A 16,227-nucleotide genomic window follows, 5' to 3' on the forward strand; every position below is an offset into this window, starting at 1 on the left:
AAGAATAAGACCTTTTCTGAATCGTGGGGATATCTTTTTTTTTTCTTTTTTTAAAAGTAAAGATCGAAATACTGTGTGTTCAAATTCCTGCCTAACTGTTTCTCTCCCCCCAACCCCGGCCCCCAGAAATCAAACCAGGAATAACCTATGCTGAGCCCTTGCCTCGATCATCCCTGAGTGTTTCCTGACACGTATTTTTGCTTACAGTCCCTCAGAACTAAAGGATGGGGCTCAACTTGACACTTGCAAAATTACCAGGTAAGCTGTAGGGAAAAATGCAAAGAAAATCTTACTTGATCAATAACTGTTATTTACACTATGTGGCCATTTAGGGGTTTTAGCGGTCACCAAGCAACTAACAAAATAAACCAGCATGTATCCTTGCCTTTCATTAAATGCAAAACAGCAGACATGCAGGGTGGCATCACTGAGAGAAATTTAACTTGCTGTCACTTTGTTTTTAAGCTTTGTTTCAGCTAGAGGCCATCTCTAAAAGAACAAGAAAGATTAAACTAATAATTGGGGAAGTTTTTCATACCCAAACTAAAGTACATATTACTTTTCAGATGTAACAGTCTAGATCAAGGTTCACTGAGATTCCCCAAGAGGTCAAGACAACAACTACCTACACTACCAGGTAGCTAGAAAACGATCACGCAAGGGCAGCTGTGCCAGGGGAGTGACACCCTGCAATGTGCGTGACTTTGGTATTTCATTCCCACCTGGCAGGTAGAGCAGTGATATATCGTTGATACTTCCACACTTTGTGCCAAAGTGTGACGTGCCCCAACGAGCAACAATGCAGCTTCACCAAAAGCAAAAGGACCAAGATTCTTCAACACATATCGTTCAGAATGTGACTGCTAATGAGACAAAAGTCAGAGAGTGAACACCTACTAAGTACTAGACACTGTGCTTGAAATGTATGCAGAGCATTTAACTCTCAGAAGATCCAGCAAAAGGGCCGCTATTTATTCCATCTTACAAAGTCATGAAGTGACTGAACCAGCATTGTCAAAGAGGACTGTCTGCAATGCCCTCTATCGGCCCTGTCCAATACAGGGGCCACATGTGGCTAATGCAATATCTGGCTACAAAGCCCACGCATCTCTCCAGCACACACAGGCGTACACACAATCCCCCTTACACACAAACACAGGCAGCCACAGCCGCAACACACATACCACAAAACCACTCTCACAAACCCACTGGCACAAAATGATGATTTATTGTGGAACCAGTGTTCGTATGTCGTTGCCTCTGCTAATTTAATTTAAAAGGAGTTGGAAGAGGGGGAGCAGAGGGGGGAATAGGAAAGGGATTTCTACCCTCGATTATCACCCTGTAATCAAGCTCTGCACTAAACAAACAGCAAATAACATCCTGGGAGACAAGGAGTGTGTGAGCTGTGAGAAAACAGCCTTTACACTGTAAAAACAGCTTCTAGTTTTTCTTAATTGAATCACCAAACTACGTGTCCTTAAAAATGTTCCCTAACCTGGCCAAGCTCTTTATGGACAGCAAAGAACAACATGATAAAACCTCCTGGGGAAAGAAAGCCACTCACTTTTAATGGTCTTTGTTCCTGAGTGGGAACATTGCAGAGAAACGCTTCTGGGCATAGCCACAGGCTTTGGAAAATCTGGGGCAATGATACAGAAGAGAAGAAAGGCTGGCAGGAAAGAATATACCACAGACTTAATTCTTTTTTTTTTTTTTTTTTTTTTTTTTTTTTTTTTTTTTTTTTTGCGGTATGCGGGCCTCTCACTGTTGTGGCCTCCCCCGTTGCGGAGCACAGGCTCCGGACGCGCAGGCTCCGGACGCGCAAGGCTCAGCGGCCATGGCTCACGGGCCCAGCCGCTCCGCGGCATATGGGATCCTCCCAGACCGGGGCACGAACCCGTATCCCCTGCATCGGCAGGCGGACTCTCAACCACTTGCGCCACCAGGGAGGCCCCCACAGACTTAATTCTAAAAAAAAAAAAAAAAAATCGATGTCACACAGAACTCTCTATATTAAGATCTGAACCTTCCAGAGCAACCCACAGATGGCTATTCCTGCTTCTCAGAAACCATTTTTCTCTCCACTACCATATTATTGCATAGGATAACCCGTAACAGGCTTTAACCACTAACTTGTTTAAGCTGCCTCATAAATGTAGAATTTGTAAATGAAGTAATAAACAAGCCCAAGCCTATTCCATTGAATTAAGAAGTCCTATATTCTAAAACGTTAATCCCATACATAAACTAAAGAAGTAAAACTGCTAAAACTGTGAGATGACGTGATCAGAGACTGTCTCAAAGCCACGAAACGGTCCAGTAATCACTGTGGAACAAAGTTACTCGTACCTGATATTATTTATGACTCAGAGTACCTTTAAGGACTATTTCTGACATGCTGATTTAAGACTGTGTTTGATAATAAACATAACTGATCAGTAAATCGTCATTTAGTAAGAGTGCTTGTTCATACAATTAAAACTTTAAAGTATATAATAAACAGACACAAAATCCCTTCCCAACCCTGAGAAGTATGGGTCCTTCCGTTCCACAGTGGATAAGCACAGCAGATCCAGGGAGCAACACTAAGGGTGGAAATGCTCCAGGCCTATTATGCTATGGTTCGTGAACCATTCTACTTGCATTTACAATGGTTCTGAAAACCATTCGTTAGTAATTGTTACAAGGTATAACCAGTGTTTCAGGAGGTGATGTAGCTGCCCCCTTTCAGGCTGGGCCCCTCAGCTAGACCACTTATCCTGATTAAAAGTTACTTGTCCTCTCTCTACTTCCCTTAGGGTTCTGTTCTGGGTTAGACGAAAGTCACTGCTACTAGCTTAATTGGGGAAACTAAGTCAAGCAGAGATCTTAACCCAGGTAAAGCTGCACATCTTAAGAAGCTTCTAAGGGCATGGATGCTGATGTAGATCTGGTGGAGCAGAAGCAGCCAAGGCGGAGACACTTCATTAAGTCAAAGATAGGCTTGAACGATCCTGTTCCAAGACAATATCTGAAACTGGCAACAGGAGTACAGATGGCAGCTGAATCCGGCATTTTAAACTTGTAAAGCTTAATAACACTGTGGGTCTCATCATAACAGGCTAGTCCAGGTATAAGTTACCAGCCTGTGTAAGGACATTTAAGCCAGGAAAACCAGTTTTTAAAAACACTTGTAGGGCTTTCCTGGTGGCGCAGTGGTTGAGAGTCCGCCTGCCGATGCAGGGGACACGGGTTCGTGCCCCAGTCTGGGAAGGTCCCACATGCCGCGGAGCGGCTGGGCCCGTGAGCCATGGCCGCTGAGCCTGCAGGTCCGGAGCCTGTGCTCCGCAACGGGAGAGGCCACAACAGTGAGAGGCCCGCGTAACGCAAAAACAAACAAACAAACAAAAACACTTGTAGCAGAGAACAAAAGGGGAAGAATCAGCAAGGGGACGAGGTTACTCGGGAAGAGCCTACACTTATATTTCAGGCAGCAATTTAAGAACTAGTTTCGGATTATAATCACCAAAACTCTCTTCCTGGGTTCACTTCTTCAAAGAAGGGAAACAAAATATATACTTCGCCGCCTGTCATGTAGGGAAATGAGGGCTGAATTCGTGCCGTTAGCTCTAAAACAAACTCATTCCAAAACATAACTGTAACGACAGTAAACATTATTAGCGAGACGTGAAAATTCAGAAATGACCTTCCTTGTCAACTTGCATCCAAACAGTTCATTTGTAAATTGTTAGTGCCAGTTTAAAAAAAAAAGACAAAACGTAACTGGATGGTCAAGAGAATTATGGGGGGGATGCCCAGAGGGACTGCTGACAGCTGTGCAGGTCTGACATCTGTGGAAGAGAGAGGGGAGCAAGGAGGCAGAGGAGGAAGATTCAGACTTCAGTGTAGTCTGAAGAAAGTTGGGTTTTTTTTGCGGTTCGCGGGCCTCTTGCTGCTGTGGCCTCTCCTGTTGCGGAGCACAGGCTCCGGACGCGCAGGCTCAGCGGCCATGGCTCACGGGCCCAGCCGCTCCGCGGCATGTGGGATCTTCCCGGACCGGGGCACGAACCCGCGTCCCCTGCATCGGCAGGCGGACTCTCAACCACTGCACCACCAGGGAAGCCCTGAAGAAAGTTTTGACCAGACTGATGAAAAGTCCTCCAGCCAAAGTCAGTCATCAGAGAAACCTCTACTGTCCCAGGAACAGGCTTGCCTTAGTATCATGTGCTCAGTTACTGGCTGGGAGCAGTCCATGGGAAGTGGGGCATCAGCAAGAAAACAGTGCTGGGTTCAGAACACTGAGCTGGAGTTGCCCATCAGTTACACTCCCTGCAGTAGGAGATCTGAGAGGCCCGTTCTCATGGCTGTCAGGCAAATCCAATGTTCATAAACCATTTCATTCATTATATGACAGAGTGGTATGGTGCAGGTCTTTAAAAACACGAACTCAAAATTCCAAAATAGCAAAAGGTTTAAAATTTTCATATTCTCAGCACAATAGGTACAATCTAGACTTGTAAATTAAAATAGGTACCAGACTGCAATTATTTTTAATAACTGTCCTCCTTGATAATGAATTTAAATATTAATGACAATTGTTCCTTTTTATTTCTCTTCCTAACGATGGTCCCTGACGTTTCTTAAGTATTATTAAAAAAAAAAAAAGTCACGGGCAAAAAATTCAAAATGACCTGCTAGTTTTACTCTTTCCCAATTCTTGATGATTAAATAGCTTAAAACTAAGAGAGAGAAAAAGATATTTCAAAGAGCCTGCCAAAGACTGCACTAAAAGAATAACCACATGCTACCATTCTGTTATATAAAATTCTAATTTTCTGCTCCCAAATTTTGTTGATTCTATTTGTAAGGATATCAAACACTGAATTAGAAATCTAATCAAGATAATTTTCACTGGCATATTTATTTTTATTTTCAAACAGTTAGCATAGAGAACCAGAAATTCACATTTTAGTCAAGGGATGTGGGGGTGGGGGATTTAGGGGTGAGGTCACCAGTTCTTTTTTTTTTTAATTTTTTTTTGTCTGTTTATTAAAGTATAGTTGATTTACAATGTTGTGTTAGTTTCTGGTATATAGCAAAGTGGTTCAGTTCTATATATACACACACACACACACACACACACATTCTTTTTCATATTCTTTTCCATTATGGTTTATTACAGGAAACTGAGTATAGTTCTCTGCACCATACAGTAGGACCTCGTTGTGTGAGGCCACCAATTCTTTAGGCGCTCAAAATATTCAAAGTGCAATAAATTGAGTCTTTAAATTACTAAAGACATTTTTTAACTAGCCCGAAACGGCAATAGTGCAGCCTGTGAGGAAGCCCAGCACTCTGTAGGGCATGCATGCAAAGCACTGAAGTGATGTCTCCCCGCTTCTCCTACAGATAATGAGCTGCACGGTCCAGGGAATCACACCCCAAGTAACACAAGCGATGGACCCGGAGAGAACACCACCATTAACAACGAATTTGACACTGTCGTCTTGCCCGGGCTTTACCTCGTTATATTTGTGGCAAGCCTCTTGCTGAATGGTCTAGCAGTGTGGATCTTCTTCCACATTAGGAATAAAACCAGCTTCATATTTTATCTCAAGAACATAGTGGTTGCTGACCTCATAATGACGCTGACATTTCCATTTCGAATAGTCCACGATGCAGGATTTGGACCTTGGTACTTCAAGTTTATCCTCTGCAGATACACGTCGGTTTTATTTTACGCCAACATGTATACTTCCATCGTGTTTCTTGGGCTGATAAGCATTGATCGCTACCTGAAGGTGGTAAAGCCATTTGGCGACTCGCGCATGTACAGCATAACCTTTACAAAGATTTTATCTCTTGGTGTCTGGGTGCTCATGGCTATCCTGTCCTTGCCCAACATCATCCTAACGAATGGTCAACCAACTAGGGAAAATATTCATGAGTGCATGAAACTTAAGAGTCCTTTGGGAGTGAAATGGCATAAGGCCATCATTTATGTCAATAGCTGCTTGTTTGTGGTTGTGCTAGCGATGCTGATAGGATGCTACATAGCCATATCCAGGTACATCCACAAATCCAGCAGGCAATTCATAAGCCAGTCAAGCCGAAAGCGAAAACATAACCAGAGCATTAGAGTGGTCGTGGCTGTGTTTTTCACCTGTTTTCTACCCTATCACTTGTGCAGGATTCCTTTTACATTTAGTCACTTGGACAGACTTCTAGATGAATCGGCACACAAAATCCTGTATTACTGCAAAGAAATGACACTTTTCTTGTCTGCATGCAACGTGTGCCTGGATCCAATAATTTACTTTTTTATGTGTCGCTCATTTTCAAGAAGGCTGTTCAATAAATCAAATATCAGAACACGGAGTGAAAGCATCCGATCACTGCAAAGTGTCAGAAGATCAGAGGTCCGCATATACTATGATTATACGGATGTGTAGGAGTTAAAGGCCACCAGGCCTTGTTTGTTGAAGTCAATATGTACAAAGTGTAAATAAATTTGTCTTTTGATTACCCTCGCTTGAGCCCATCGAAGTATGGATGAAAAGAGAACTGAAATGATATGAAATTGGGGTATAATTTGGAACTGAGAAAAACATTAAGGCATACCAAAAAGTGAAATTAACAAGAGGTGGTGTGTCGCTGAGTGGCAGGGATCATGGCTCAGGGTTGAAGGAGCAGATTACAGGTGCAGAAAAGGCCACAGCAATGCCAGCGCACTGCAGGAAATGCTTCCAGGAAATGCTGGTGCTCTGAAGCCACTTCTGGGAGAAGAGGAAGTAGAGAGAGCTCTATCTAACCTTGATCCCTAAGATTTGGGAAAGAAAATGCTGTTTTCAACACAGCTCATTCACTGCAGATGTAACTGAGTAAATATGGATTGCTAGGTCTTTCTGTCATTGTATCTATGGCCCATACACAACCTTTAGCCATTATCCCCTGTCTGTGTTTATTTATGTCTTATGCACACGAGAAAAACTTGCACAGTGCGGGGCGGGGGTGGGGGAGGCAAGAAAGTTCAACTGTGTTCTTTTTAAGCAACGCATTTGAAAGACTTAAGTCAATTAACTGATTTTAAACTTAGATTATTTCAGAGAAAAAAAAAGTGTGACAAAAAAAAGAGTATTTAGACAAGTAGATTTTGGATAAAACACTCTGAACTTACGTTTGCCATTATTATACCCTGTGCTGCATTTGAATCCTCCTGTACTAAGGGTAGAGAAGAGAACGTGAAGGCTTGGTTAATAATCAAGTATATAGAGTTTATTCAAAAGCCACTTAATAGTCCTTATTTTAGAAAAATGAGAGTTTTAAAATAGTCTTCCTTTTGAGCTATATCCCATCATTAACAGGGATATCATTCGTTTAAAAGTAAGACCTTCAGTTGAAGAACAGAGCTCAATAAATCAAGTCCAAAAAGATTGAGTAGCTTTTAAAATCTTAGAATAGTTTCTCCTTCGATATAAACCTTTGAGCCTTCATTCTTTTTCAAAGCCTTCAGCTGCTTGACCACTGACTAGATGCCTGACTTGTTCCTAACACTCAACAAGGAACCAGGGAAGCATTAAAAGAACAGGAGTGAAGGCATGTTTGCTGAGGAAAAGGGAACATGACCGGTTAACGGAGACAAAGCAGACATACACATGCAAAACAGTACGATATCTTACTTAGACTCTTGTAAACGATCTGCGAAATTCTAGAAAGCTAAAGTGAGCAAAAAAGAAGTCAAACATCCCACTCAAAAGCGATACTACCCACTTCCCTGTGTGTGTGTATTCTGTTAAAGGCATGTTCACCTTAGAACCTAAAAACTAAGAACCTACCGTCTTTAATAGCATCAAATGGCTCCATTTGGTGCTCTGAAATTTACCAAACCCCAGACTTCATTTAATCCTCTAAAATTCAGGCCTCAGTCTAAGAGGTCCTAAAAATATTTCAATCCCACTTTCATGTTTCTAAAATTGGATTGCTGTAGAGTTAGTGGGTACATTTTATGTAAGGGTGGCTTTATTCTCTGAAATTACATGATTAAATCAATGGGACATCTTAAAACATTGACTTAGGAAAAAAATAGAAAGGATTATCCCTATTTTTTTAAAGCCATATCACCAAAATATCAGAATCATACTGCTTGTTTTTTACACCAATGCTCACATTGTGATCACAAAAATTACTTATCCAGGCCAACCAAGAATGAATCATTTATATGACTAACATAATATCAACATGAATAGCATAAAATATTGTGCTGGTGTCATAAATTAATACAAACTACTGCATTAATATTGAAGAAAACAAGAATTCTATTTGACTGGTTTTCAATTAGTTGATAATTTAGCAACAATCTTAAACTTGAAATCTAAAATTTCTTACATGGAGCCTTTGGATTATATTCAATATTTCAGGACCCTCTTAAGGCAGCAATAAATAACAAAGTTATTCTTTATTTTATGCAAATGAGAAACATATTCAGATACTTTCAAAAAGAAATGTTTCTATTACTCATAAAACTTACATGCAAAGAAACTGACCTAATAGAAAATCTTCAGTGGATTACTAACTCTGTTATATTCATTATACCATTCATACCATTTTCTTCTTATTTCCAAACAGTATATCAGAATTTGTTTCTCAACTAAAGTTTCAAGGGAATGGTAACAAGGAAAATCCATAAATTTAGGTAAATAGCTAAGCCAAAATTGTGCACAGAGACAGTACAACCTAAAACACAAATTTTATGATCACTTTGGAGAAATGTGATATATAAGAAAAAAATAAACAAAAAAAAACAAGGGCAAAATAAAGCTTGGGGGTCACTTAAATCTCATAAATAGAGAGTTTTCTCCCAGACAGAACACCGCAAGAAGACAGCTATCAAATCAATAAATACTTACTAGGCACATACCATGTAAAAAAAAATATATATGTCTAACATTATATTTACAATAATCTTTGGCTATATCTAAGTGAGTTATAAAAGTAAATATTTTTTAAGATCAAACATTTTCAAATTTCAACATAAACATCTGGTAGATGCTGACTTAGCTCCCGTCCCCAGCCCTCTAGCACCATCTAGTGGTAAAATTCATGAAACAACTGAAGAAAACGACTCCTGTCCTATTTACTGCTTGCGACTGACAACACAATAACACGGCCTAACCCTTCCCCCCGAGTCTTCCTTCAGTCATCTTTAATGCTAATGTACACCAAAAACAGTCCTGGAGCTGCCTAGACAAATGTATGATGGAAATGTTTAAAAAAATAATTAATACCTATAAGAAATTATCTTACAGATGTTAAAAAAACTAAAAAGGCTGCAACATACATGGATTTCACAGGGAAAATGGAACAAATACTGACTGCTCTTTCTTGACATAAAAAAATTTTAATTAAATATAAAATGATTTATTAGAGTTTACTTAGAGTTGAAGAAGGAGGAATAAGACTCAGTGTTAAAATTTTTAGCGTGTAAAGAAATGCATGGGATTCAAATGGCAACTTTTATTTTGAATATTCTAAACTTTTTCTTATAAGCTACAATAACAAGAAATCATCTAAAATGATTTTTATAATGGTGTAATGTGGCTATTAGACCACCTATCTTTTCTTCTCCTCATTTGAAAACGCAAGATATGGAACTAAACTGGAAATGCCTTTCTTTCAAACAGCTTCATTGGCAAGCATTCTTGATAAAGTGGCCAATTTCTCTTTGAATAATGCCAGAGAATATCCACTGGTTGCAGCAGTTCTCAGAAATGAGCCACACATCTGATTAAATCAGCCTAGCTTATGAACAAGAAGCTAGAATTAGTCACCAGATTGCCCAAAGCTTCCAAGTCTAAGTTTAGGTTTAAATGTTATAAACAAGACTTTCCAACAACACTCTATAGACATGTTTACCTGGACACACATATAAACACACAGCACGTATAACTAGGGCTAATAGATTTAGTATAACAAACATGACTCAGCTCCTTAACCTATGATAGTTTTCAAATAGTCCTTAGAAACAGACCTTAAACATCACAACCCATGCTTGTTACTACTAGCCCAAACCAAAATACTTTCAGTAACAGTGAAGCCATCTGTCAAGTATCAAAAATAAATATCTCTGTGTTTCTTCAAAAAGCCTGAACCATATCACCAGTGTCTTTAGATTTTTATGTTCTGTTTTATGCAGCTAGAGAAATGCCACCATTAAACACAATGGAAAAATGAATAAATATATAAGGACATGAATACTGGGTAGAACACTTGCATGATATAAATTTGGAATCATCTAGATCAGGGCTTCTCAACCCCATCAAACCCAATGCACTCTTTCTGTGGGATATATTTCAACCTATTTTTAGTATAGTGATATGAAAGCCAGACATAATATAACCTATCTACACACACAGACCTCACTTTGCATGGTAGTGTGGGACCATAAAAATATGGACTGCATCACTTTCTCCACCTCATCCAAGGAGGATGTTCCTTAACCCTTGAACTTGACTAACAGCATCACCATCCACCCAGGCACCTGAACTGGAAATTCTGAGTCATCCTATGACCCCTCTTTCGCTCACCCCTATTAGCAGCCCTGCACCTAATCTTGCAGATTCGCCCTCAGATACAGTGGGCAAGCTAGGCCTCCACCCGGCCTTGGCCCTGCATCGGGCTTGCCTCGGGCCGGGGGAGGCTGTGTCGTCTCATGGACCAGCAAGGACCTGGGAGCACAGCTAACCTGGCTCCCACCTTCCACCGTACGCCCAGCTGAGAGGAGAAAATGAACCAACTGCACCATGATTCTAAACTGCCGGCACTGCTGCTAGAGGCCTCAAGTTCTCCCTTCTGTCCCAGGCTCTCATATACTCTTCTTGCCTAGTACTTTTTTTTTTTTTTTTTTTTTTTTTTTTTAGTTTTTTTGCAGTACGCGGGCCTCTCACTGCTGTGGCCTCTCCCGTTGTGGAGCACAGGCTCCGGACGCGCAGGCTCAGTGGCCATGGCTCACAGGCCCAGCCGCTCCGCAGCATGTGGGATCTTCCCGGACCGGGGCACGAACCCGTGTCCCCTGCATCGGCAGGCGGACTCTCAACCACTGCGCCACCAGGGAAGCCCCCTGGCCTAGTACTTTTAACACTCAATGGTTATTTGCTAATGAAATAAAAGTAGCTAACTTTTACTGGGCACTCCCTACACAGCAGGCATCGTTCTCAGCACCTGACCTCCGTCAACTACCTTCATGCCCTTGGTAAACCCCTGAGGAAGCACCAGCATTACCCTAAGGTTCTCAAGGTCACACAGGTCAGAAAAGCTGTTGCTGGGATCCACACTCAGGCCATCTGGCTCCAGAAGTTCTGGTTTTAAGCATGGCTCAATACTGAAATGAAACGCATGCCTCAAGGTATTAATGACGCGACCAAAAGCCTTGCAAATTATTTGTTACTGAATGCTAGGAACACAAACTATATCACCACTGCAGTAAGGCTGGGGTTAAAGTTGAGAAGCACTCTTAAGCAAAGCCTCCATAATTTCTTTCCTAAATATGAAAGATTATACTCACTATTAAGAGAACATTAAGTTAAGCCTATCAATCACACATATTTGATCATTTTATTCCCTTATAATTCAGATGAGCATATAGCTCATGATCAAAACCTAGATAACCTTTTTTTTTTTTTTTTTGCAGTACGCGGGCCTCTCACTGCCGTGGCCTCTCCCGCTGTGGAGCACAGGCTCCGGACAGACGCACAGGCTCAGCGGCCATGGCTCACGGGCCCAGCCGCTCCGCGGCATGTGGGATCTTCCCGGACCGGGGCACCAACCCGTGTCCCCTGCATCGGCAGGCGGACTCTCAACCACTGCGCCACCAGGGAGGCCCCAAACCTAGATAACTTTTGAGAATGAAAGTGTCACTTACTGAGCGGGCATGGGTGTAAACTGAGACAGTGTGGGCAAACCTGTGGGCACAGCACATCTGAAAACTCGCGTCTACGTTAGGATTGCGTTACCCAGTTCAACAAGCAGCTTAGGACGAGGAAAAAGGGCTCAGGGAATCCAGCCATTTCATCAGCGAGAGGCCCCACAGTGAAGCTTCTTCCATCCAGTTTACTAACACAAACTGGGAAGCCCTGGATGCTAGATGAGCAGCTATTCAACAAAAATCTCGAATGGAGGTTTCCTGCGTGGGTGGCTAACGGTTTCTAGGTTAGTGCTCGCTGCTAGCGGCTTTGTTCAACGCCACAGGAAAGAACCCAGCTCACCCAAATTGAGTACTTTTATTTGCCTTGGCTTCCTGAAGGAACACATAAGCTAAATTCTAATTTAAATTCTCTCTCTCCTCTACAGCAAAACCATCACAAATCTTTTGTCCCGCTATTAACGACTAAGTACGAAATTTATGATTGGTATGATTTCGACAGGATTTTAGAGAGGGCGGCTGCATTTGTCCTTCCAACACACAGGCCTCCATGGAGACAGCTAAACAAAAAGGCTGGTCGGGAGGCTGGGCCACTGAGGGCACTGACGTCACCAACGAACTACAACTCGGGTTAGATAAACACCCCCTCCAGGAAGCCTGCCAGGCTCCCGAAGGAGGAGTAGAACATGGGATCCTAACGAGCCTTCCGGTCATGATGAAGTCACACAAGTGGAACCACACGTCCCCATTCAACCCACCTCGTGACCCCTGGGAATAAGACAAGGGCAACACACACAGCCACTCCCTGCACAGCTCATTTGAGGACTAAACACAGAAACCTGGCCTCACTGATTCTTCATTCTGATGACGCCAACTGGTCCATGCAAAACAGCCTAAGAATCACTGCTGTGCTCCAAATATGAACTAAACAGGTACGTAGCTCTCTGCAGCATTAATGGCCTAAAACCACAGAAAAATTTCTCAGTCACGTTGCCAAGGAAACTAAATTGCCAAAGATGACCACGCAACATTCACACAACGCAGAAGCACATACAAGTGTGCTTTAGCTAACAACAGTTTGCTGGACACAGAAGAAGACTGAGTCTACAAATTTCAGGTGTGCTTAGTCTTGGGTGGGGGAAACAACAACAACGAAAACCTGCAGGAGCTCACCCACAGCATTCAGTTAACCTCAGGCAAGTTCCCTGAAGTGTCCCCACCACAAAACCTTCCCCTAAGCATGCTAACGCCTGCTCTTCACACATCAGGCAGCCTGAACTGGCGATATCTATTTATCAGAACTCTGGGAAAGTTTATCTAACTGATACAAGGTTTATCTAACTGATATCAAGGCATGGGGAAGTCATTCTGCCTTATACATGAGTTGACTTGAATTTCGTGCTAACAGAACAGCCTGTTTGTGGCCTATCAAACATACACTCTACATCTGCTTTAATTATTAAAGAAAAGGGTGCACAGACCAGAAGTAAAGAAGGCCCCTGTTAAAAATAAGGATTAAATTCTTCCCTTCCTGGGGTGCCAATGTTGGTCCTCCTTCCATGACAAGACTCCCTTCCCAGGTGCCAAGGCCACACTGACTCACTGTGTATGTGCTGATCTTTTTTTGGAAACCATGAAGGAATGTATCCCTGACTTGTTTGCTGCTCTTTGTTCTGAGAAGACATAAAACTGTGCTGAAAACCACGTTTCTCCAGAGCAGTTCCTCAATTATCTGAGAGGCTGTCTCCTGGGCTTAAGTCCTCAGTTTGGCTCAAATAAAACATTTTTCTATTCCTATTCCAGATTGTTTATGGATTATTTTCATCGACATAATAAAAATGAAGTATTCATTCTCTATGAGTCTCATTCCAGCCGAAGATTCTCATTCTAGCCGAAGCTTCTCTCAGTGACTTCTGAAGGCTCATTTTCCTAACTTGTTGTAATGATTTACTAAAAAAGCGGAGCAGTCAGAGTGCTAAGCAAATAAACCGTCTTATAAAGCAGGGCGCAATCCTCTAAGGGACCCATCCTAGGATGAATCATTATGCAGGTCGGGGGTCCAGAAACTTACGGAAGGAACTCAAAAGTGGGCAGATACAAGTGAGTAGATGATTTGATGCCACTGGGATAACAGTATTTAAAAATATTCACAGGGCTTCCCTGGTGGCGCAGTGGTTGAGAGTCTGCCTGCCGATGCAGGGGACACGGGTTCGTGCCCCGACCCGGAAGATCCCACATGCCACGGAGCGGCTGGGCCCGTGAGCCATGGCTGCTGAGCCTGCGCGTCTGTCCGGAGCCTGTGCTCCACAGCGGAAGAGGCTACAACAGTGAGAGGCCTGCGTACCGCAAAAAAAAAAAAAAAAAAAAAAAAAAAAAAAAAAATTCACAGTCCTTGTTTTCAGATTAATTCCATCGTCTCTCTTATCTTTACCTACAGGACCAGAGCATACAGTTGTGGGATATTCCCTGCCTCTCCCGTGTGTTTTGGTAACACACATTCACTCAACAAACATTTCTGAGAGCCTGCTATAGGAGCGGGCACTGGTGAGACCAAAGCAAGCCAACCAAGGCAGCCACTGCCCACTCCAGCTGAGACTGATATAAAAACACAGGCCATGTGGGAAGTATATGAACAATGCCAAGATATCAGGGACACGCCCAGAGACAGTGACAGGTGAAGTGAGTCTTAAGAGCAGAATGGAAATAATGAGAAAGGATACATTTTGGAGACTCTGAGGGATAAAAGAAGATGGCCTCTTTGGCTTTATGAGCATCTTTCCAAAAATCCACACATAGAAGAGGAAATACATGCACTGAGATTTTATTTTTGTGACTATGAGTTCTCAATTTTGATTCTTTGCCAATATCATCAACTGAAATTCATTCCTTCTGATTTTTAAGGTTAATACCCAATCTAATATTAGCAACACAGAAAAACTGTTTGAGCATTTCAACTAATTGAGACTAGGTATTCAACTCATGACTCAACGTCAGTGCCTATCTCCAAGTGAGGTTTTTGTTAGCCGTCTACAAAATATGTAAATATTGCACATATCAATTATTTTTATGAACTGTTACTGGTGCCAATCTTCCAGAAGGTGGAGATATTGTACCAGACATTTGTTTCTCCAATTATAACTCTCAAATAAAGGTAAGCACACAACGGCCAACGAATTTCTGAGCCTGTCGCTCATTTCAAGAGGTTAAAAAAAAAACAAACAAGAAAGCACTGTTTTACAATATAGTGACTAATTATGTTTTAAAGACATAATTTCTGCCACGTTCTTCCACTACCCTAAATCAATGCACTGACTTTGGCAGGATTTGATGCTTCACATAGAGAAACACAAAAAGGCATGTCTGCATCCCATGTTTTTCTACCAGATCACACTTTTTAAAGCACATCTTCAATTATTTTACCATAAAGCTCGAAAGCGTCATGGTACAGTGAATTATGAACGCCTCACCATGACAATCAAGATATCCTCACATTATGCCCCACCCACCTCTGCTGACTTTCCTTCCCTGATGCCTTAGCTTACACCGTTCTTTTCGTCCCAGATTGACTTTCACCCCATTCTAGGCATAAAAGAGCCATCATTTCAGACACCAGCTCCTTCACAGACCCTTTTAGAGGGCAACTTCCAAACTCACTTCCTTTCTTCTTTTTTTTTTGGCCATGAGGACTGAACTCTGAGCCTCATCAGTGGAAGCACCGAGTCCTAACCACTGGACCTCCAGGGAATTCCCTAAATTCATTTCCTTTAAATTTCTCTGCACTTTCCTATAATGTTTCTATTGAGCCTTGTACTAAAATCCTCTGTATCCTTAACCCAGTATAACTCTTAATGTCCAGTGGAATCCTGTCTGCAAACATAACCCCCTCGCCACACACACACACACACACACACACACACACACACACACACACTCTAAATCACTTGTCAGCAAAGCTTTATTTTTTAAAAACGATGTAACCCGGTAAAGAGCTCCTGCAGTTAAAATAGATTCATTGAAAATGTTCATATCTATCTAAATGTCCATCAATAGGGACTGACTAAATAAATTATGGGATACTACAAAGTTATGCAGAAAAAATGGTATAATTATATAGGCTAACATGAGTAAGTCCCCAAGACAGCAAGAGGGAAAAAGCAAATTGCTCTAGTGTGGCTCACCATCCAGTGAAGCAAGTGGGAAAAATTGGGGATAAGGCAATAACAATAAAGTTGTTTTTGTACCTGAAGAAAAGATTTTGGAGTAAGGAACAAAATAAGACATTTATAGAAGTAAGTAAACCAGCTTTTAAGGCAGTCGTTGCCAGGCTG

General features: G+C 41.8%; 2 protein-coding genes across 3 annotated transcripts in view; one reads left to right on the forward strand and one right to left on the reverse strand.

Annotated features, from left to right (window-relative positions):
• MED12L (mediator complex subunit 12L) overlaps window positions 1–16,227 on the reverse strand; it is a 318,889-nt gene that overhangs the window by 124,230 nt on the left and 178,432 nt on the right. The window lies entirely within an intron of this gene.
• GPR87 (G protein-coupled receptor 87) lies at window positions 225–6,434 on the forward strand. Its single transcript, XM_060100194.1, has 2 exons — window positions 225–258; window positions 5,392–6,434. Exons 1-2 carry the CDS (start codon window positions 225–227, stop codon window positions 6,432–6,434), a joined length of 1,077 nt encoding a protein of 358 aa, XP_059956177.1.

The sequence above is a fragment of the Mesoplodon densirostris genome, chromosome 5, assembly GCF_025265405.1.
Source record: "Mesoplodon densirostris isolate mMesDen1 chromosome 5, mMesDen1 primary haplotype, whole genome shotgun sequence".
NCBI classification, from domain to species: domain Eukaryota; kingdom Metazoa; phylum Chordata; class Mammalia; order Artiodactyla; family Ziphiidae; genus Mesoplodon; species Mesoplodon densirostris.

Coding starts and splice junctions, on each gene's coding strand:
- GPR87 (XM_060100194.1), top strand. CDS start 225: ATGGGGCTCAACTTGACACTTGCAAAATTACCAG. Junction 259..5,391: donor GACACTTGCAAAATTACCAG/GTAAGCTGTAGG, acceptor CTTCTCCTACAG/ATAATGAGCTGCACGGTCCA.